Source organism: Sander lucioperca, chromosome 17 (genome assembly GCF_008315115.2).
Source record: "Sander lucioperca isolate FBNREF2018 chromosome 17, SLUC_FBN_1.2, whole genome shotgun sequence".
Classification (NCBI taxonomy): Eukaryota; Metazoa; Chordata; class Actinopteri; order Perciformes; family Percidae; genus Sander; species Sander lucioperca.
In genome coordinates, this window is record NC_050189.1 from 8,307,764 (window position 1) to 8,330,899 (window position 23,136).

At 40.8% G+C, this 23,136-nt stretch overlaps 2 protein-coding genes and 1 long non-coding RNA gene across 7 annotated transcripts in view; 1 reads left to right on the forward strand and 2 right to left on the reverse strand.

Annotated features, from left to right (window-relative positions):
* Positions 1 to 2,018: 2,018 nt before the first annotated feature.
* Positions 2,019 to 11,762, reverse strand: ccnb3 (cyclin B3). Of its 3 annotated transcripts, none has more exons than XM_031304132.2 (13): positions 11,562 to 11,762; positions 11,193 to 11,328; positions 10,867 to 10,950; positions 7,775 to 7,831; positions 6,091 to 6,203; positions 5,804 to 5,972; positions 5,609 to 5,707; positions 5,347 to 5,439; positions 4,217 to 4,354; positions 3,946 to 4,101; positions 3,559 to 3,708; positions 2,833 to 2,963; positions 2,019 to 2,713 (listed from the first exon to the last, which is right to left on the reverse strand). In XM_031304132.2, exons 2-13 carry the CDS (start codon positions 11,274 to 11,276, stop codon positions 2,644 to 2,646), a joined length of 1,344 nt encoding a protein of 447 aa, XP_031159992.1. In that variant the 5' UTR covers positions 11,277 to 11,328; positions 11,562 to 11,762; the 3' UTR covers positions 2,019 to 2,643. The 3 variants fall into 3 exon arrangements, with proteins under 3 accessions (XP_031159992.1, XP_031159991.1, XP_031159993.1); XM_031304131.2 differs by having other exon boundaries at positions 11,193 to 11,331; positions 11,562 to 11,761; XM_031304133.2 differs by lacking the exon at positions 7,775 to 7,831 and having other exon boundaries at positions 11,193 to 11,331; positions 11,562 to 11,758.
* A 71-nt stretch (positions 11,763 to 11,833) lies between these two features.
* Positions 11,834 to 19,110, forward strand: si:dkey-171c9.3. 3 transcript variants are annotated; one of them, XM_035993688.1, is made up of 3 exons: positions 14,065 to 14,157; positions 17,983 to 18,873; positions 18,904 to 19,110. In XM_035993688.1, the coding sequence occupies exon 2, from the start codon at positions 17,989 to 17,991 to the stop codon at positions 18,847 to 18,849; it is 861 nt and encodes a 286-aa protein (XP_035849581.1). In that variant the 5' UTR covers positions 14,065 to 14,157; positions 17,983 to 17,988; the 3' UTR covers positions 18,850 to 18,873; positions 18,904 to 19,110. The 3 variants fall into 3 exon arrangements, with proteins under 3 accessions (XP_035849582.1, XP_035849581.1, XP_031159995.1); XM_035993689.1 differs by lacking the exon at positions 14,065 to 14,157 and adding an exon at positions 11,834 to 12,066 and having other exon boundaries at positions 17,983 to 19,110; XM_031304135.2 differs by having other exon boundaries at positions 17,983 to 19,110.
* LOC116053171 overlaps positions 13,453 to 23,136 on the reverse strand; it is an 81,338-nt gene continuing 71,654 nt past the window's right edge. The window contains exons 2-3 of the long non-coding RNA XR_004105763.2: positions 13,770 to 13,852; positions 13,453 to 13,563 (exon numbers count right to left, since the gene is read on the reverse strand). This is a non-coding gene — a long non-coding RNA (uncharacterized LOC116053171). The remainder of the gene's footprint in view (positions 13,564 to 13,769; positions 13,853 to 23,136) is intronic.

Sequence of the window (23,136 nt, forward strand, 5' to 3'; positions counted from 1 at the left end):
CCGAATGGGCACTATCTCCACCCGCACACTTTAATAAGACTGAGTAATTGGAATCTGTGGCTCAGATTGAACTGGTGTGGGGGACGACACACACACACACACACACACACACACACACACACACACACACACACACACACACACACACAATGCAGCCAATATCAATCAATTGATCGAGTGAATAGCAGAGGAAGAATAGGTTCAGAAGTCTCCAGGGAAGACGCAGCAGTGTGTGTTTGGCGAGATGATGTCCACTGAGTAGCAATTGGCAGGGATCCATATACTGTGTGTGTGTGTGTGTTTTTGTGTGTGTGTGTGTGTGTGCAAACACAAACTGTTTTGTACAAAATGTGCAGCTCTCTTTTTGCTGCTGAGTGTGAGTGTGTGTGTGTGTGTGTGTGTGTGTGTGTGTGTGTGTGTGTGTGAACAACAGTGGGGTTAAGAATCAGAGCTTTCATCAGGTCAATTTATTGAGCTGTACAAATCTCTGCAGCCCAGGAGCTAGCCAACCGCTACACTGGTGATTGTCATCTGAGGATATTTGAGGGAGGGGAGGGGGGAGCCTCAAGAGACAGTTTGACTACTGGCAGTAGTTTCTATGGGTTTGGCTACAAGCCCAAGACTGAAATTTAGTAGCAGTGTAAAAAAAGACTCCCAGATGAACCGGTTTATTTACTGTGCAGGCAGACAAAAAAGTATCTGCACTGGCATGTAACAGACAGAGAAAAGGCTTCCAAAATGCCCAGTGGAAAGCTGTCCAAAGAAAGTGCAAACATTCATTACAACGCCGTGGAGCTGACCTCAGAATGCGTTGCCTACCTATGTGTACATTATGTTTGTGTATTGTTGATTTGGGTCCAAGCTGTAGTTAATATTTTACTTTGAGCAAGAAGTATAGAATTGAATGTTTCACACTTCACCCCGTCTTCTTACTCTTGTCCCAACTCAAATGTGAACTGCCAAAGAGGACTGTCCCTTTAAATCCTTCAGAAGTACCACTGATGGCCCAATTTCAAGCATAGACGGCATTCAGCAATCACATTCATGTTACCCAGTTAACACAAGGTGCTGAATATTTAGTTGCTAACCACAAGATATCAGGGAAAGGCAAGTTCATTTGTAAAGCACATTTCAGCTAGGCAATTCAGGGATTTTACATAAAAAAGGAACACATTTGATGATAAACTAGCAGAAAATCCACTACAGGAATGAAGCACCTACAGTACATGCACTATTTACAAATCTGGGACCGACTGACCTTTAGAGATGATTTATCTATCCATATTATTTATCTTAACGTAGTTAAGATCAAAGTGTGAGCATGAGTAGGCATATTTGACAAAATTCTTTACTCAAGTGTCCACTTATTTTATATTACACTACAAATCTAGAAAGTGGTCCTTGAGTTAACAATTTTATGTCCAACTACTGTGTCAAAAGGTAAAGACTGACCCTTCAAAACAGACCTCTGCTAACAGCAAGACATGGTTATATTATGGCAGTCTTTCCCAAAATGGGTCACCAATCGGCAGAGTAAAATGCATAACAATGCTATATGCAAATTTCTTGTCCTAATTAAAATACAAAAAGTGTTTTTTGCTACACTAGTCTGTTCAGCTCAGATGCTACGTACGGGGCTGTTAACAACCCCCCCCCCCCCCCCTTCTCTACCGGGATTCTCTTGAGCTTCTCGAGCTGAAAGTTTGGGAGCCCCTGTATTAGGTAATAGAATCAACAGTAGTCCAACATGGCTTCAATATAATAATCTAATGCGTTTCAAGAGAAACTGATCTGATGACTTGATCAATTTGGGCTCCAAGAAGCAGCAGCACCATGCAGAGAAGTGTCTGAGCCTGGAGGAACATGGTGCATTACTGCCCTCTAGTGGCCGAACAACACAATCACATCCTGCACATATCAGGTTTGAGAGATGCTCCTACATCGAGACATGGATACATTATTAAAATAGAATTAAAAAAGAAATCCTATAATCCAAATGATGAACAGCCATTTTATCAAACATAAAAAAAACAACTTTATTTTAAGAGTACGCATGACAGCTATTTAAAAATAGCACAGCATCATTTGGTCGTCTTTTATAGAAATAATTAAGCATAGTGATATTAACATGATAAACACTGTACAATGTATGAAAATACACACATGCATACCTGCTAACTTCAACAATTTATAAAACTTATAAAAACTTGAGGGCCAGTGCATAATTCATCAGTAAAAAGTAAGCAATTTACTAATTTCACCTCTCCATCTTAAAATTATACACAGACGGAGCTTACAAATTACTAATGAATTTTTTTCTCGTTTTTTCCTCTTATAAAAATGTTATAAAATGAATGCCAAACAGTGTACCCAAATGCAACACTAAAATGCCATTATTAAAAACCTTTACATAATAAACTGGCAGAACTCAACACATTAAAACTCTTTTCCATCACAAACTGGAATTAAAGATTTATTTCCAATATTACATAAAAGACTGGCTAGACTACATGTATAAATATTAAACATATTAACACAATATATACAGGTTTGAGGGAATTCTTTTTTCTTTTCTTTTTTTTAAAGTATTCTCACTAAATTTATACTGGCAAGATTTTATTTTTTGGGGGGGAAGGCGACATCTCACTGAGATAACGCGTTGTCCAAAATGTCAACGTTGACCAATGGCAGGGAAGCAACTTCGAAAAACACTCTGAAAGATAGAAGAATTGATTATTATTATTCTGTTTAAAATATTTAGCTGCTTGTGCGTTTCATCAACATTACCCACTTCATTATAAATGGGTTGGGTTTACAGGTCTTTAAACTTACTTGTGAGAGTATTTGCTCCTGACGGCTCGTAGTTTATCGTCTGGAGGAGCTAAAAGCATCTCGTAGAGTTTTCGGACAACAGGTGCCAAGTCTGACGTCTGATAGCCCGAGTGGAACTGCAGAATGGGACGCTGCAGCACAAGTGAGACATTTGTATAGAAAAATGTTGAACACTTAAAAAGCTACAAAAATATAAAACACAAATCCATCGCTCGGCTTTCATTGCTCGGTTGTTTTCAATATGTTACATAATAATAATGTTCATTTCTAAATTGGGAGCAGATTCTGGAATCAACCCAGGAACAAAGTGGAATTACTCGCTGCCCCTTGCACTTACTGCTGCAATGATAACTCACATTTACATAGAAAAACAATTTGCATTTAAATTGATGGAGGACTGTTCTCTCCAGACAGAGCTGCAGTTCGTTCTCGTCATGCAGGACTAAAAATTCATCCATGTCAAAAACGGTGGCACCTTAACTGTTGGACAAGCGCGAGGAACTATTTCACTTACACTGACAGTCACAGGATCTAAGGCTACATCCACACGACGACGTTTTCATTTTAAAATGAAAACCATCTCCGTCTTCACGAGCCTTCTGGCACAGTTTTAGAACTACTCCAACAATACCAAATCAACTTCTGCAGAAAACATCTTAACAGGGAGCTAAAAAGCAGCGGCCAAAACAAAGCGAGAGTGTAAGGAAGTGTTGAAGGAGAGCCTACCCATCCTCCCAGGTCTTTGGTGACGAGCGCCATCAGCAGGCAGGCTGAGGCGAGCAGCGAGCCTCTCTCGGACACCAGCTCCATCTCCATGAGACTCATCTCGCAGTAGTACCGGGCCAGGGTCAGCGTGTCCATGCCGGCATTCACACACTGCAGAGACAGCACAACAAAAGCTGAGGGGAGGGATGATGGACATGGGCAGACGCCAAGAGATTGTGAAGAGCAAAAAGGGCTCGCCGTGGCATTAAAAAGGAGGCCAGGTTAGGTTTTTGCAAGAGCTAAAGAAACACCCAAAAGGGCCGTCAAGTAAAGTGCCCATTTCACAGTCATGCAAGGGAATAACCCAACACACACACACAAGGGAATCACACACACACACACACACACCTTGGCATAGCGTCTGAGGAACCGATAGGGGATGGGGATGTTGATGTCGAAGGACAGTGCCTGCAGGATGCTGGCCTCCATGGAGATGATCTCCTCCCTCTTGTACGCATCGTCGCAAATATAAAGAAAGTCGTCGACACAAGGCGGACTGCGCTCCTGCAGGACCGTCAAAATAAAACATGAAAACAGGAGTCGGGGGGGGGGTGTCAGTAAGTTAATGTGCTCAAACTATTGTTGTATCAAATTTGAATTGCATGCTGTGCATTTTTACCTCAAACTTGGAGGCAATGAGCATGGCGGTGGAGCCGACGAGCTGCAGCAGCTCCCTGTGGACTGGAGTCTTGGAGAGGTAGTGGTCTGCCATCTTTACGGCCAGGTACAGGGTCTCGTGGTACAGCTCAAAGTTCTCCTAAACAAGCACATAAACAGAATCCAGTCAACGTGCTGCAAAACTGGAGAAGCATTATGGCATTAACTGTAGCTGGTACGTCAGCAACACAGAGACGCAACTTTGTATTGCTGTAATTTAGCTTCTGGCATCCAACTGTGCAGCAACACAAGTGTTACCTAGATCACTGTTTATACATGCCTCAAAATGTATGTTTTTTGAACCCCTTAGTTTAAATTGGCAATGATTTTACTTTAAATTTACAAATGGGATTACCCCACTCATTTTACACCCTTGAAATATCTTATTTAAAAAAGGAACACGCCGACTTATTGGGACTTTTGGTGTTGTAACTCTTTCCGACGGCTCCACCGGTAGCTTAGCCTAGCACGGATCCTGAAGGTAATCGGTTCCAACTAACCTACTGCTCCCAATAAGTGACAAAATAACGCCAACATGTTCCTATTTACATGTTGTGATTTGTATAGTCACAGCGTGTACAAACAACAAGGTCACATGAGACACAGCCACTAACTGACCGTATATAAACTGGGAACTATATTCTCAGAAAGGCAAAGCAGTGCTACTTCTGCTACTTGGGCGGAGTGATATGCTTTAAAGCACCTGAGAAGCCCCGAGCAGATCAGCGATGCTTTGCCTTTCTGAGAATATAGTTCCCAGTTTATATACGGTCAGTTAGTGGCTGTGTCTCATGTGACCTTGTTGTTTGTTCACACTGTGACTATACAAATCACAACATGTAAATAGGAACATGTTGGCGTTATTTTGTCACTAATTCGGAGCAGTAGGCTAGTTGGAACCGATTACCTTCAGGTTCTGTGCTAGGCTAAGCTACCGGTGGAGCCGTCAGACAGAGTCACAACAGGCACGGAGATGAGAAGGGTATGTATGGACTTATCTAACTCTGGGGGTTACGGTGAATAAGCTAAAGTCCCAATAAGTCGGCGTGTTCCTTTAACAAAAGTTGACAACAGGCTACCAGGAAAACTCGCCTGCACTTCCACCAGCCAGTCGATCAGGATTGCCCTCATCTCTGGGTTGAGGCTGGGCTGCTGGGGCATGTAGTTACAGAGGACAAACTTCTCCTGCAGAAGATAAAGCGGAAGAGAGACGAGATAAAAACAGAAAGATGACCTTTGCACTAAAATAGGCTTATTTTTTTTAAGTCACACTGGGGGAACAGTGACTGCAAATCCTAGTAAAAATGTTCAAACTGCTTTTGGAATTTGGTAATAGTGTTTTGGTTTGGCTCACCTCTCTCTGTTTGAGGTAGTCAAAGATTTCCTTTGCGTACTCCGGGCACATGTAACAATCCTCAGAGTTCTCAGAGTCGATGTCAAACTCCTCTGGGATCTGCAAGAAGGAGGAGAATGTGAGTAAAGAGGAGGAAACAACAAACCTTTCTACAACATCTGTACAGGTCAGAAGCTCCTTTTGAATTTCCCTTACTGGTTGTTTCTGAAGGTGTGCTGGCACTTCACGGGCAGCAGGGGGCACAGCAGCAACCAGCCCTTCTACTGGAGCCGCTACATCCTTCTGCACCGCCTCTTCATTCCCCTCCTCTGAATCAGTCTTCTCTTTCTCATCGGGCGTCCCGTCTGAGCTCACCGACAAAGACCTGCAGAGGGAGAGAGGCTGCAAATTAAATCTACCGCAAAGGAGAGAGAACTACTGGAGAAAGAGCAGAAATTGAAATCGAGGCAGAGTAAAACAGACAAGAACAATGGCTGCATTACTTTGTCAGGTTGGCATTGTTCTTCGCAGACACTGAGGGGGCGCTTGTTTTCTTCACCTGCTTCTTGCCCGCTTCCTTCTTCCTCCCTGGAAGGCTGATCTGAACCTTATGAGCCTGTGAACACAGTCAAAGTGGGATTAGGATTTTTGAATCACCCCCTTGTTCACTCATTTTTTATTGCCCAATAAAAACCCTTGGTAGTTTACAGTGAGTGGTAATAAGATGGCAATGTTTAAAAAAAATATCTCAATTTACTAATTATCATTTATAAAAGTGATGATATTTAGGATCAGTGCCAGAAGTCTTTTGGGAAAACCGCCACAAAGTGCAAAACGGACTCGTGTCTAAGTGCTGCAATATCCCGATTTGAGTAAACACATGGCCAACTCTCACCGCCCTGCTCACCTCACAGTCGCCAAAACTGCTGCTGTGAAGCCAACTAGACGGCAAACAAACACGGTGCTCATTTCACAACCAGGTGAGGTAGCAGTGTGCATCAATTCACACAACAGTGGAGAACCCAGCTACACCTTCACACCACACCCCAGGGACGCAGTGTGTCACTCACACAAACACTACAGTTTGTGTGTCATTAATGTCAAAGTCAATGATTAAAATACAGTTCAATTAAATGTTGCACTTCCTCAGTGCTATTTTCGTGTATACATTAGGGCATTTTTTATTTTTTTTTTTTTAAATCGTCATCGCACTATCAACTGTCGCAATAAACACATGGTGAAAAGGCTGCAACATAATGCAACAGACACGGAGATTTTTTTTTGTTGTGTTAGTTGAAAGAAAATCAGAAAACTGCACTTTAAAATGTAACTTTTTTTTTTATGGTGGTGCTTTTTATATTTCAATTCAATGTTCAATTTGTTCAATAAAAAGAAACTTGGATACGATTTCCTTTCATTTGTTTTAAATTCAACAAGCAATTTGTTGCTTTTAGCAGAATTTGGAAAGCAGCCGAACGGCAGAACTGAGTACACATTAACATCTGAAATAAATGTATCGAAAGTAACATTGTTATTGGGATATTCAACAAGTTAATCTGCCGACACATTAAACAACCTCATGGATGTAAAGTACTGGTGGGGCTTTGGGTTTTGATGAGTAAGAGGAATTTCCATAGGTAAACACAGCCTTTCAGCGGTCATCTTAAATCTTCACCTATATTGGTGGAGGGTGACAGGTTATGTGATTAAGTGACTCAGGGCAGCAGTTTTCAGATTCCATTATGTGCGTACATAATTGCAAAAGGGTTCTCGACTGTTGCAGAAAGAAGTGGCTGATCTTTAATGCAATATCTACATTGCCCATTATCAGCAACTATTCATCCAATGTTCCAAAGGCACATTCTGTTTACTAATCTGATGTCATTTTAAAAGGCTAACTGAGAAAACATTGGAGAACTATTTGGCAATTATGTAAGCACATAATGTAATCTGAAAACTGCTGCCCTGGTTAAAAAAAAAACAATGCAACTGATCTCAGCTGGTATTCTGTCTATAATGGAGTGGAATGGAGATTTCTAAGTGACCCCAAACTTTTGACCGGTAGTGTATTTGACAGTCCATGCAGCACACTGGTACTCCTGATGTGTTAAATGCAGATCCTGGTTTGACACCATGCTTCTCGCACTGCCCCACATGGTGACCACCACCAAAGCGTTGGATACGTACTGTCCTGAAGCTGCCATCGCTGCTGGGCCGACACTCTGACAGACACTGACCGACAGCCTGTCGTCAACAGGGACGAGCAGTTAAAACAAAGACACACACGGCAGGAGATCATCCATAACGCATTCTGCTTTCAGACAGCAGCGGGTGAAACATGGCCCGTCATTCTCACTCTCAGATCTTGATAAATCAAACCTGGGGAGGTTTATGCGGAGAGCACATTTGTCAGAATTAGATGCTACAGAACTCGGCAACATGCTGGTGGATCTGAAAGCTACATTTTTATTCAAAGTACTGTCCAGGTCATCTGTCTAACATTCAGAACCTGGAGTGACACAGGACTGCAACATATTGTCCTTCCTGCTACTTTGTGTGTTTTTGGGCCAAAGATCATGTCTGAAATATGACAAATATTTGCTGGTAAAATTGCTTTTAAAGCTATAGTGCGTAGTTTCTGTCGCCCCCACGAGGAATTCTAAGTAATGACAGCAATGCTGCTGTTGCATCCACATGACACAAGCCTTCTGTAAATGCGCATGCGCCCCCACGCAGTTGCTAGTAGCCAAGGAGGATTAAAAAAAAAACATGGACTCTAGTGAGAAATATAGAGAGAGTTGTGTGGAGCTGATAGCCTCAATTAGCTTTGGAGTAACTTTTTGGCATTTGGCAATGGCTTAAACTTAACGGACGTTCATTAAAGGGGAACTATGCAGCTCTTTTTAAGCTTAATTTACCTTAACTGAACAGCTTCGGAGTCATTGGAATGGTTATATCACTTTTTTCGGGTTGAATGGTGGTCGTATTGCTCCCCCCTAGTGCCTGTGAGCGGAAAAACTACCCTTGCAACTTTCGGCCAGCGAGCCGCCGGCCTCAGCGTCAGGAAGTATCGCCTGATATCAGGTCTCGCGATGTAACTAATTGCTTCACGGCACTGCACACATACGCCCATTCAGGAACCGGCTATCTATAAGAACAAGGTAGCGATGGAGTTTTTCACACCATCGTCCTGGCTGAGTCGGCTAAAAAGAAGCAGAAAGCATTGTCGGAGGAACAGAAAAAGAGGAAACGACAGACTGACCGAGCAAGGAGTCAGCAGTTATAATTATTCCGAAGCTGAAACTTTCATAGCGCCCCTTTACTATAAAAAAAAAATTACGCATTAAAGCTTTAAAAAACACACAAAATATTTCATAAATGTTGTTTTGGAACACCATGTATGTCATTATCATGGCACATGTGCAGTATTTTAGTATAAAAAAGGGACACTCCGGTTATAATCATAACACCTCACAAATGTTAACAAAAGGACCCTTTCTACCCATGCACCATAACATACACATGTTCCAGCAATTTTACTTGACAGCGTCACGATCACGAGTCAAATTTTCTGTGCATCGCCGTGGCTTTGGTCTGAACAAATACAAAAGTGTCTCCACTGACGCACGGTGGTGTTACACAACGATGCAATCAGAGGAGACTCAAAGTTAAGGTGATGGTCTTTAGAGCCAGCTGTTGAATAGCTCTGCTAAAACGAACCCAAAACCACAATCAATATGAAAACACTGATGTCATCAAAAGTCCTAAAAACAATAATCAGGAAGAACATTTTAAGATCGTTTTTGTCCTTCCTAAGCCACACTTTGTTTAACTAGGCTCAGTGATCATTCAGACCAAAACAATCATGTTTTACTAATATAAAACATTACCACTTAGAAAACATTATCATAAAGTCAGAGAACATGGCGCTATAATAATGATGCAGGGAGGGATATTACTATCAGCTAATACTGACAATATAGTCATAGATGTAACCATTTCATTTCTACTCACCAGGTTGGTTTAAGGTAGTTTTCCACTATAGACAAAGTGTCTCCAACCTAGGGTTGGGCAATGCATCAATATAAATTGATATTGCGATATGAGATATTTAGTGCTGTCAGTTAAACACGTTATTAACGGCGTTAACGCAAACCCATTTTAACGGCGTACATTTTTTAATCGCAAGATTAACATTCTTTTTGGCCTAGCAAACTTTGTAGTTTTTTTTTCACATGCCGTTGCAACAACTAGTAACGTTAGAAAAACTACAACACCACACCGGATCTAGCTAGACCGGGAACAAAACAACAGGCACGCCGCACACACTTGTTTGGGCTTGCGAGCCGGCCAAAGAGTAGTAGGCTAACGTTACGTTTGGAGTGGATGGCGAGCGCGAGACGCCGAAATGGATGCCAGTAAGATTCTCAACGGAAAGTTTACTTTCCAAAAGTTGCCAAATGGTTCCATTGACAACACCAAAGTGATGTGTGTGTGTTTTGTCGTTGTGAACTGAGCTATCATCGCAGCACGTCCAGTCTGAAATACCACTTGATGGCCAAGCACACAGCTGATGCTAATTCTCCGCCCCCTCGTCAAAGCCGTTACATTGTGTGAGAGATTATTTGCTCCAAGTGAGAATGTTAGTGTGAAATTGAACACTACAGTATGCCAATGTTGTTTTCAATAAAAAAAAAAAAAACATTTGCCCAAAAGCAAGCCGATCCATGTTTCCATGTTGATAAAAGCATTAAAATGAGGGGAAAAAAATAAATGGGACAAAAAGAAATCAAGGGACATTTAGAATAGGATAAAAAATGTGTGATTAATTGCGAGTTAACTATGACATTAATGCGATTAATTAAATATTTGAATCGTTTGGCAGCACTAGAGATATTATGAGTTATGAGATGGTCTTAGATTTTGAAATTTCGTAATATCATAACATGACATAAGTGTCGTCTTTTCCTGGTTTTACAGGCTGCATTACAGTAAAGTGATGTAATTTTCTTAACTTTCCAGACTGTTCTTGCAGTTCCCACTTAGTCATCTCATTATGTAAATATTTTGTGGAAGCACCAATTACATCATATCGTCGCAATATCGTTATCGAGGTATTTGGTCAAAAATATCTCGAAATTTGATTCCCTCCCATTTCGCCCAGCCCTACAACAACCTTGATGCCAACTGCTTCATCCAATATGTTTTTTAAACGTCGACCCTAGAATTTGGATGCTGTTCACTCTACCAAAACCACAAACCTGTAAGACAAGACTCACATTAGTGATGTCGATAAAAGCAGTCCTCTTCTTCGGGGCTCCATGAGGAGGGGAGGAGGACCTCTTCACCTGTGGGCCTTCGTCCTGCAACATAACAGGAGAACACACTTATCACATGTATGCACTGATTGCAAAAATAAAATACGTTGTTTGCATTTTACCACAAGTCTCATTAACTTAACGTTTAGATACGTTAATCCTTTTAAACGTTGACCTCTGGGCAACAGGCAACTTCAAGGAACAGCTGCTGCTATGTCTGCTTTGTTAACAGCCTCTCCTCTGCAACCAAGCTGGTTATTTAAACGAACATGGAGTGCATCTTTTACCTGGTTCTCACTCGTTGTTGCATTAAGCTTGGGTATCTTGCTCCCAGCGGGGAGTGCGGGTTTCTTTCCCCTAGTGAAGGGCATGGCTGGCTCCTTTATCCCCCGCAAACAAACGCTGCAGCGGCTGCACTTTGATCTGCTAATGTTAAACACAAATGGCGGGTCGGTTTTAAAAACATCCTGTGGCTTCAAGGCTTACGTTAACAGTGTTAGCTAGACACAGATACAAAAAAAGTTGTAACGCTGAAATAGAGAAACATTAAGTTAGCTAAAGAGCGTATGCATCATTGTGTTTGTGAGGTGGGGTTTCCACACGTGAACCGATTCTGCATTCAAAATATAAAGCTATAATGTATTATTTTGTCTTACCGTGTTTTCCAATTCCTACTCGTTTGATTCGGTCGCTTAGTTTAGGAACGAGAAACGCCTTCAGCGCATTTAACTATTGTAAATAGTCCAGGTTTGTTGTGTTACTTCTTAGACGAGAGCTCAGCTAACAAAAGTGCTTCAGCTGCGGATCCAAATCTACTGCGCTTCATTCTCATTGGCTGAAATTTGAGCCGGGTGGACCAATCAGGAAGTCGCTACGGATGCCGTTGCCAGCAGGCGTTGGTTTCATAGTAACGGCTCCGCCCGGTGCAAATATTGATTATCAAAGCAGTAGCGTTAAAAAATAACTGATTACATACGAAAACGTTATTATGTTATAGTGTTGTTTTGTTATGTTATTTAATTAAGAAAGTTAAGAAAAATCAATTCAAACTAATTTAAGATGTTTTAACACCCGCCCACCTCGATTCCTCGATCCAACGAACCCTGGAGGAGGAGCATGTAGGATTTTCAAACAGCCTAACAACCAATAGCAGTTTAAACGGTAGGGATTTTATTGATGTTTTCCTCACTACCAGGCACCAAGATGTAGTGCACATGATTAAACACAAACACGTTTTTTACATTCATACTCTATATTTATATGCGTGTTTACATATTTTTCTAACTTTATTAGACTATTTATGCATATTTCAATTCACTATAGCTACATCACAAACTGTATATAGGCCCGCTGTAATATTGAACTGATGTCTCTATCTTATCTTAAATATGTACAAAAAAACTATAAGATCTGCAGATTGTGCACACACAGGCACCAGATGTTAGTTAGTAGTAAAGAAGTATAATAGAAGTAAGAGAGAGAGAGAGAGAGAGAGTGTGTGTGTGTGTGTGTGTGTGTGTGTGTGTGTGTGTGTGTGTGTGTGTGTGTGTGTGTGTGTGTGTGTGTGTGTGTGTCAAATTGACCTTGAGGTATTTGTCAAAGCAATTTTTACAAGATTACGTGATTTTACTTGACTGCATTTGCTGTTACTATGATTTTTATGTAACTTGTTTATGACATTTGTTAATTTGCTATTATGTTTTTTACCTGCATTCACAACCCTCACAATGCACAATTTCAATACATTCATACCCAATTTGTAATTTCAAGTAAAAAGTCCACAAGGCATCGTTCCATTTAAACCAACACTGATGGTTTGACAATAACTGTTTTCCTTAAAATAATATGAATGTGGTATGAAGCTCTCGCAAAAAATGCAGAATACAGTAAGTCAGAGGGTGTACTTCTCTCTTAAATTGTGTAGTTGTTTTTTATTTGCTTGTGTAATGCAGGTCTGCCATGTAATGATTTCCCTTTAGGCAGCCACACAAGACTGACCTGACCCTTAGAATCTATCTTAAATGATGATGTTGAGCAATGAGCTCACTGACACACAGATTGTATTTCCTGAATTGGAGCAGAAACAGCACACAGAGGGCCTATGGGGCCGAACAACCCAGAGTTACTGCAGCAACAGTTGGATAATAGAGGTTCATAGCACATTTGTGCACCCAGAGGGCATGTTCGGGATCCAGCTGCCAGAAGTTTGGAAGATTGATCTCTGTCTGAATAATGGGGATAGAGGCCTAACGTGTCTTGTTAAGAGAACGAAATACATCGTAGATTGATTTTAATCCTCTACCGACCAGAACAGCACTATTAATGTCAAATGTCAATTCTGAATACGCCCTTTAAATGCACTATCAAGTCTCATTAAACTCCAAAATGGACACACCCCTTGGTTATGGTTTCACTTCCAGCACAAAATGAACAGGCTCAACAAAAAGTCCTATGGCCCAGAAACATTCACTCTTAATAACTCAGCTTCAAGGCCTGCAGTTCACGAGTTGCAATATGGCGTCTAATGTAGTCTACAGAGAGAAATCATCTCATAGCACTGCTTTATTTCATCTCCCCTCCCTGATGTCCTCATCCAAGACAAAAATGCTTTCACATGAGTGCAGTTCATATCCAGATTGCTATACGTCTCCATCAGAGCTGCAAAGGAAAAGTTGTATAATTATTTAGGGTTTAGTTGAAGCTGCTAAGAAATCTGCATTGGGTGGGGTTTGGACACTAAATAAAGGGTGTGATGGACCTAATGCGTCACAGAAAATTACACACACACACGATCAGTTTCTGGTATTGTCTGGCTGTTGTGCAACAAACTGCAGTAAAACCACAAAAGTAACAAAAAATTGTACCTTCTCCGCATCATCTCCTCCTCCTCGGCCATTTATCTCCATCCTCCTCTTCCTGTCATGAACCATCTTTTCATCATTTTGACCTCAAGAACAAACAATTATAATTTAATACATTGCTATAAACCCAATGCAGGATTACATAATGTGTATGCATTTGTCATTTGTTCGTGTTGTCAATGAGGTAGACTGCTGCAAATAACATCACACACAAACACTATTTCTCTCTCAAAACACACACACACACACACACACACACACACACACACACACACACACACACACACAGGAAGTGGGTGAAACTTGTTAACTCATCTGTCAAATCATTTCCTTGTAAACTCATTTGCACCAGAGACATCAAACAGCGAACCATCGCCCCCGTTACCAACTGGTAAGTTGGTTTACAGACAGTCTATAGGCTGCCTGATGTTTCCTGTATCTTGTTTTCTCATTTTGTAGTTAATTTACGTAACCTTTGGCTTTATCCAGCCTTCTATAAGCCGCCTGATGTTTCCTGTATCTTGTTTTCTCATTTTGTAGTTCATTTACGTAACTTTTGGCTTCATCCAGCCTCTTAAGATGCCTTCTGCGTCTTAACAGGTATCACAGTAAATCCACAGTTGCTTTTTTCACCTGCCATACTTCATAAATCTCAAAGTTCTATAAGTTGAAGCAAGTCTAGTTCCCTCTTTTTGGTCAGGGACAATTAAAATATGTTCTTGTTTGTATCTATTTCATAGAGCTTATTTTGTAGTGCTTAATCTCTGGTCTTATCTGTCTAGTTTTTCTTGAGCTAACAAAGGTTCAATTGAAATATTGAAAACAAAAGATGATACACTGTGAAAATATTTTCAGTAATTTATCAGCAAAAATGAATTCTAAACCCCCCCCCAATTACTTCCCTTGCAGAAGGCTATCTCTATTTCATTATTATTAAATCCAGTTTTAATACAAGGTCGACTGAGGAATTGCATTTCCAATAACATTTTGCAAGGCACTGAATGGCCTTTGTGCTGGTAATTGTGAGCATGTAGAAACTTTGTCTGGATAGAAGAGACTTTAGGTGTGTAAGTACCATCATAAGCAACAGACTTTGTTTACACAGGGTTGTGTAACACAAATTAAAGTAGCATCCTCATCTCATAAACAATAGTTTGTCTACCAGAGTCCAAGTCAGACTGCCAAGAGAAAACATTCTTTGTTTTAGCTGTAATTTGTTTCACATCTGTTCTTCATTCTCGATCTTGTCCTTCTCTCTGGGCTCTGTCCATATTCATCTCAGGCTGTGGTCCACTGAGTGAGTAATAGCAGGATAATACTGTGACACATCGTTTGAAGTTTGTAACACACACACCAAGAGACAGTGGTTTGGTAAAGTTACCGCTGGTGTCGCTCAGAGTGTTATTCGTATTGGCTGCATAAAGAAGGAGCTTATAGAGGAAAGAGAAAGTATGTGTGCGTTTGGAAAAGACAGTTACCACGTGGAGTATGTTCAGAAAACAACTTTGAACCTGATTTGAGTAACATTTTTGGAAAATTTACATCAAATAAATCAATTATCCTTTGACAGGTTACAAAATAAACGTAATTTTGATGTGAAGATAAAATAAAATGCTAACCCTGAAATCCATGAGCAGATTCATCAAAGTCCTTCTAAAATAGTAATAGTAGTAATACAGTAGTTGTAGTAGAACCAAAGAAGAAAATGAGGAAGTTGTTAAGGGTGTTAAGTTCAGTTTCACATTACTTTTTTACAGTCTGTCTCATCAGAAAACTTAAAATACAACCTAATTAGCAACTGTGCAATAAGATTACGTTAGTTAGATAAGGTTAAAAAGAGGGAAAATACATATTTTCAGTAGTTTTTAAACATATTTGATGACAACACGTTTGTCCGCTAGGTAGACAAAGTTTCGCAACTTGAGCAACCTTTAAGACAAAAGGGTCAACGATAGAAATGTTGTTAGCAAGTGCTAACGTCTATTATAATAGCCAACTTCTGCTAATGCTACAGCTAGCTAGCTAAATGTTAAAGTGAAAAAATTTACAATGCAATAAATAAAACTATGTTACTTTACTACAACCTAATTATCTCAAACATGTAAATAAATATGTTTTGAGGTTTATCTTTTTACTGAAACCATTTTTAGCTAATTTGAGAATAATTTTAAAAGCTTGAAGAAATAATTCAACGTTTTGGAAAACACGCCTACTTTCTTGTAGTTGGATTAAGATGACAAGATTTCAGAAATGAAATATATCAATAAAATATCCATTGTTCCATATGCATTTTATTTCCTATCAAATAAAAAAGAGGGATCATTCTGGTTTCAGTGTGTAGAACGCACCGGGCAGAGCAGCAGTTACGCGGCGCTCAAAGATGATGTAGTATAAGAGCGACAACGGTAGTGAGTAGTATGAAAGCCCGAAATTCCGCGTAGGATGGGGTGGTGATGGGGTGGTGGATGGCTCAAACATGTCCTAAACCCAAATGTCGCTTTCTACTTTTCCTAAATCCAACTGTCCCGTTCTTGTCCTGTTCTTCTTTACCTAAACCCAACTATCCCGTTCTTGTCCCGCGTGTCACAGAAACGTACCTTTTATAGACCCACCCACAAGCTTTTCCTTAACCTAACTGCATCAAAAGTGACACCAATAGTCCCGACTAAGCACTTTTAGATAAAGTGCATTTAGATATGACGCTAAAGGAGACTTTTAGCTTCAATAACAATGCCAAAGGCACCTGACCAAGCGTCAGTATTTTATGCGATGGGAGTGAAAATGTGTTGAACCAGTAGGCTCTGCTGCCCAGACTGTTTTGCCACGTAAAATATTATTTAACTTTGCAGTCTGTTTATAACACACAGTTAAAAACAGGGATATTTCACGGGAAAAAAAGTTTAAAATAATCAATACCTCATGTCTGTACAGCCAAGAAATAGTCTGGCACATAATCCCCTTAAAACCACATCTGGTCGTTTTTACTCTTTAGTTTTTGTGCGACTTAAATAAACACAATATAACGTGTTAATAAGTGAGTTTTAGAGGTGCTAGTTTTTTTAGGGCTAGCTGTTTCCCCTGGTTTCCATTCTTTGTGATAAGCTAACTGGTGCACTCTAAGCTATTGACCATTCTGATATAAGAGCGGTATCGATCCTCTCATCTAACACTTAGCATTAAAGCGAATAAGTTTGTTTCCTAAAATTTTAACTATTAACCTTTAAAATAACTAATTTGGAAAACTTTCATAAATCATAGAGCAAAATAGTCAGTCATGGCTTTATTCATAAGAATAAAACAGTAGTAAAAGAAAGAAAAACATACAACACAGCCTCGAGAATCAATGCCCTCGAGAGCAATGATAGTTTAAGTTTCATATTAATAACACTTGTAGGGTCAGTGTTTCACTGGATGTGAGTACCAACACTCCTGCTGGCTGAATCAAGTTTAGTGAAACAAAACCCTTTCCAACAGTTGTGTGTCTGTCCAAAGCTTTTTTTTCTGCATTGCATTGAAATGGATACAGATGTTTTCAGAGATTAACAACAGAACATTTGCTTTGCTCCATTTCTGTTTTCTCAACTTGAAGATACAATTACCCAACACAACTCTATCACCATTAACTAAAGATACCGATACTTGAACAGAGTTTAGAGAAAATGTCAGGTTCCTGCTTTGGACGGCAGCCCTTCCTGCTTGTCACATCCTGGCTGGCTGACAGCTCACATGTTGACAGGCTGTGGTGGCGGCCTCAATCTTACTTTCCATCTGAGGCTTCAGAAGGGGACTTTTTGTTCTGTCTGGGCCTGTGTTTTCTTCCTCTATTTCTACATCAGTCTGGATTACTTTCTCTTTTGCTGTTTCTTATATTCGTAGTTTATCACTCTTTCAATTTGCAGCTTATCAATTTCTTCTCTCGCTGAGACAGGCGAGGAATGTAGGAGTATTTGTAGAACAGAGACTAAAAGATAAATGCTGCACCATTTAGGGGAAAGATATGTCCTCCCTGGCTTTAACTGAACATGTTGGCAAGCAATATTCTAATAGAAAAATAAAATAGAACTAATTATAGGAACGAGGCAGTGGTTCATTCCATCTTTGGACTCTGTTCTGGGCTTGTGCCTTGTACTGGCCTTCACCATAAGCTTGTAAAGATGATCCAGGAAAGGCAATATTTCCTTCACTTTTACTAAGATTATTGCTTTTATCCTCACAGGATCTGATGCAAGCAGCGAGTGCAGATCCAAGGGTGTCAGAGCCCACTCCAGAAGGCCTCAAGAGAAGCCACCTAAACATTGGGGTTCTTGAGGAATTTGCCCAAAATATGGCCGAGAACATAATCCAGTCATTTATAAACCAAATGGAAATGGTGGCGCCTGAGGTGGACTGCCGGCTGTCCAGATTTTATCAGAACCAGGAGACGTTAGCTGAAGAGTTAGCCTCAGCAGTGGTTGACGTTGCTCTGAGGGAAGTGTGTGGAGGTCACAACGTCGAGGATCACGACGGTTCCCAGAGTACAAAGTCAGCTTTTATAAATGAATCCGACAGCGAAAGATCCACAGATATGGATCCAGGCAAAGAAATCCAGACGTCCAAAGACACCCAGCCCTGTTACCCACCACTGTCCCAGTCAGGGCTCCCCGTCATGGGATCCCTTGACTACCCCGACGCCCCTCCAACCACACCTCTCCTCCCTGAGCTTGAGAGGAGCAGACACAGTTTCGCAAGGAAGCTAAAAGGAGGCTTGGCAAAGGTTTTCCTGCCTTCACCTCCTCCGCCGACCCCAAAGGACAAAGAGGACGACATGGACAGAACTTCCAACGACTCCCAGGTGGAGTTAATGGAGCATCTGATGCACTCGCTGTCCACAGATGATTTGGCAAGAGACTCTTTTGAAGTAGGACCTCACCATGGAGCCAAGCTGGAGGCTTTTGCGGAGGCTCTTTCATGTGACATTATTGGCTGGGTCTTGAGTAATAAAAACAGAGAGCAGATAGCCGATAGCGATCTTCATCTACTCGCCCACCAACTAGCTGAAACCATCATCTCCTCCTCCCTTGATGAAGCTAAAATGCTTGTCTAGTATTGGTATCTTAATGTGGTTAATGGGATCATATTTATGATTACTAGCATGTAGACACACACACACACACACACACACACACACACACACACACACACACACACACACACACACACACACACACACACAGATATCCACCCACCTCCCGGCTGACTGCCACTGCAGTCTAAGTATGGTTTACTGCAATAATATTGTTCCATAATGGTCTGAAGTAGATTTTTTGACAGAGTGTATTGCTCAATAAAGTTCAGTTCAAGCTCATCCAGATGAAGTGTTTGATTTTTAAATATTACCTATGTATTGCAACTGACCATTAATCCAACAAAAAGATGTTTGACTCAAAGTTAAAACAAAATCTGGTACTTGAAATGATGTCGATCCTGGAAGCTGTGTATTTTAGGTGCTGGATGATGAACCTAAGGTAATAGTTTTAGGCCAAGATGGAGGAAAAGTGCATTGGCAGGAAAACTAATGGTTCTGAAAGAAATTGGGACTGAGATTCAACTGCAATACACATAAATGTCCTGTAGATGGCAACACAGGAGCAATGCTGAGTATCTTCTGCAATACACATAAATGTCCTGTAGATGGCATCACAGGAGCCATGCTGAGTATCATCAGCATGAGCATGAGGTCAATGACGTGGAATTAAATCAGTTTTCCATTTGGGAACAAAAGTTATTTTTCTATAAATATGCATGTCAGATTGTTCTTTATTTGTCTTTGTACATTGTTAATAACTTGATTTGTTTGTCTTGAAGTTTTTGTTTTTTTAAGATGTTTTTTTGGGGGGCATTTCTGCCTTTAATGGATAGGACAGCTCAGACATCAAAGGGGAGAGAGAGGGGGGAAGACATGCAGGAAACTGACACAGGTCGACTCGAACCCTGGACCTTCTGCGCTGAGGAATAAACCTCTACATATGTGTGCCTGCTCTACCAACTGAGCTAACCGGCCACTCGATTTAGTTTTTCAATGATGAATGAGAATAAAGACTTTATTTTTGAATATTACAAATGTAATTGCACTTGTCTTTTCACTCATGGACTGAAACCTAACGCCCTTTACGGTTTTTTTTAAATATCACCATCATGATATAACTTTTATGAAGACAACTCTGGCAAAGGATGAAATTGCATCATCGATGTTTGATGAGTTTGTATCCCACCACAAGTAAATAGTGCCTGTTTATAATCAAGTGCAATCCTGGAAGTTATTCGGTTATTTCCCCTTAATTGTCCTATAAAACTTTATAGATTCAGTGATTCATTCATCCCCTGGACTGAACTGAATAGTGGCATTTGGGAAGTCTGGCTCAAATGAAACAAATTTTCATACTCACTTACTTACTGAAGTCCAATCCGAGAGAAGAGGGAGCCACAGTGCTTAAATAAAACAGTGATGTGATCCTGCAGAAAAATAAAAGAAAACCCTTGTTTTTCTTTCCAAAGGTTTCTTCTTTTATTAAACTAATACAGTGCCCGTTGAAAATGTGCCTGTTTGGAAAGTTGCTTGGCCTGTGGTATTGCTGCTTGTAGAATTTTTCAAAACCAAATTGTACCCCAAAATTACTTACAGAAGGACCCCAAACCACTTAATATGCAACTCCACTGCAGCCTACTACTAGGGGTGGGAATCACCAGAGGCCTCACGATACGATATCATCACGATACTTATGTCACGATACAATATTATTGCGATTTTAAACATATTGCAATATTCTGTGATATATTGCAATTTATTACCTTTTTTCCAACTTCAAATTTTTTCCAGTTTCAAATTATGTCCCCAAAAGAAAACTTTGTCAACATCTGTTTTATCTAAAAAGATACATTTCAGATACATTTTTATTGCTGCAAAATGGGATTGTCAAGCAGACTGATCAACACATATACAATAAAAGATCGATACTTGGCGTCTGTGTATCGATACAGTATTGCCACGGAAAATATTGCGATACTATGCTGTATCGATTTTTTGACAGTAATGTTATTAGTGTTGTAAGTTAGCAGTAGACTTAATTAACCCGAACCAGGGTGAGTCTGATGAAAACTGCTGTGTCTGCCCAGTTCAGCTCGGAGATTTTCTCGCATTGCACAGCACTGTGAAGGAATAATCTCAGAGATTACAATATGTTCTGCCTCTGTTTAGAAGTGAATGTAGGCTTGAGCTCACAGCAACGTAAACTATATAGGCTCGTGTCTGGTTTATCTCCAGCAATCATGTAGCTAACGTTGGAAGCAGGAAAAGAGTCAAAGGCTGTTTAAAAGTAGCTGTGTTTCTCCTTCTCATCAGGTCTGCAGCCTTGCAAACTGTTGGTTGGTTGATTTGTGTACAGCAACCATAGTAAACGCACAGAGCTGACCATAAGCAGTTAACAGGCAAGAGGCCGTAAATTGGGTGTAAACTGTGGTAAAAACCCTGAATGAGACACATATTCCGAATGCGCTCTATACAGTACATGTCCAAAGAATGCCTCTAAAAACCGAAGAAGACAATGATTCCTGCTGCCTTTGGTGGTCCTCTAACTTTTCCTCTAGAACCTCCATGAGGTTCACATTTGTTGTTTTAAGTGAAATGTCTCAACAACTGTAAAATGGATTGCCTTCGAAATTTAACACATGCATTCATGACTGTAAGAACTTTGGTGAGCCCTTAACTTTTTGTCCAGCGTCATTATCAGATCAACATTTTTACTTGTTTGTTATTTAAAGGCTTCACCACAAAACACTGCACAAGGATTTATAATAAGAGACAGGATTTTACAACTCTGGAAACCTATCACGTTGGCAAATATTTGATCTTTTCTTGCGACAATCACAAGCTAAACAGTAGCAATATTAGCCTGGCTCAATTTTCATTTTCCTTCAGTACTCCGTCTGGGTTTGCGGTATATTGTTGGGTTTTCTCCTGCCAAATCTTTACCGGTACAATCAACAAACAGAGGGGGTGGCTGAGAACGATGACGTTGAGGTTGTGCGCTAGTTTGAGTTTTAGTTCCGTAATGGCGGTGGAGAAAGATGCGAGCGAACCCATTCGGTCCGTTGTGGCAACGCTGCCGAATATCCAGAAGTTATAGCCAGAGCAAGAATGCAGGTCGGATTCAAACCCGGGCCACTGCAAAGGCCTCAGCCTACATGGGGCGCACGCTCTTACTGGGTGAGCTAGAGGTCGCCCCATCTTTGCTGAGTTTTGTTGGTGGCCATGATGTTGTGGCCCTCCTCCCCACGGGGTTTGGGAAAAGTTAGATTTTCCAGCTCGCTCTATTAGTGGTGAAGGAGTTGGCTAACGCTAGCGATGCTAAGCCGATAGTTGTTGTTGACATACGTCACGACCAAATGTTAGCGATTGGTTACTGCAGATCCAGAGTGGCTCTGGGCAGATCCAATAGGTTTAAACTTCAACAGAGTACCCGCCTTCAAGGAAGTTAACACTTGTCAATGGAGAGTGGCCTGACTCTCTGTACAAATGAAATGTACGAGAGTCTGGTAGGACCAGGCTATAGCAATTAGGGCAGGCACGTTACAAAGTAATCCACCAGGAATGGTCCTTTGCATGGATTCCACAGTTTTGGCGCTGGCACCCCGACTGCGCCACTGGTCTGGTCTCACTCTAATTATTTTTCACGCAGTGCGTAAGTCAGTCTGAACTGGGCCTAAGACGATGAACATAGTAAATATAACCTGCCTAATATCAGCATGTCAGTATTGCCATTGTGAGCATTTAGCATGCTGATCTTAGCATTTGGCGCAAAACCTCACAGACCTGCTAGCATGGCTATCAACTCTTCTCTAATATTTAGGCTTAAATTAAAAAAAATTACAGGTAAAAAGATATAGAAAAATCTCTAAAACGGTCTGCTGTTTTAAAAGATTTTTGGAGCTAAATTCCACAAAACCTAGCTGTTAATTTGAGCCACATATGCACACAAACAGAGAACAATACACACACGTTGGCCTGGCTGCAGTGTGTGATAGTCCCTTGGCTCTGATACCTAATATGTCATGGAATGCTGAACTTTTAACTCCCACTGCTGATCAACATTATGTTTTCTCACCATGGGACACCGACAGGCACACTCATGCACTTGCACATGCACACAGTCACACGTGCACACAGATAAGCTGCAGGGATGGGTGGACAGCTGTGGTGTCAGAGGACACTCTCTCTCTCTCTCTCTCTCTCTCTCTCTCTCTCTCTCTCTCTCTCTCACACACACACACACACACACACACACACACACACACACACACACACACACACACACATCTGGAGAAATGCTTGTTG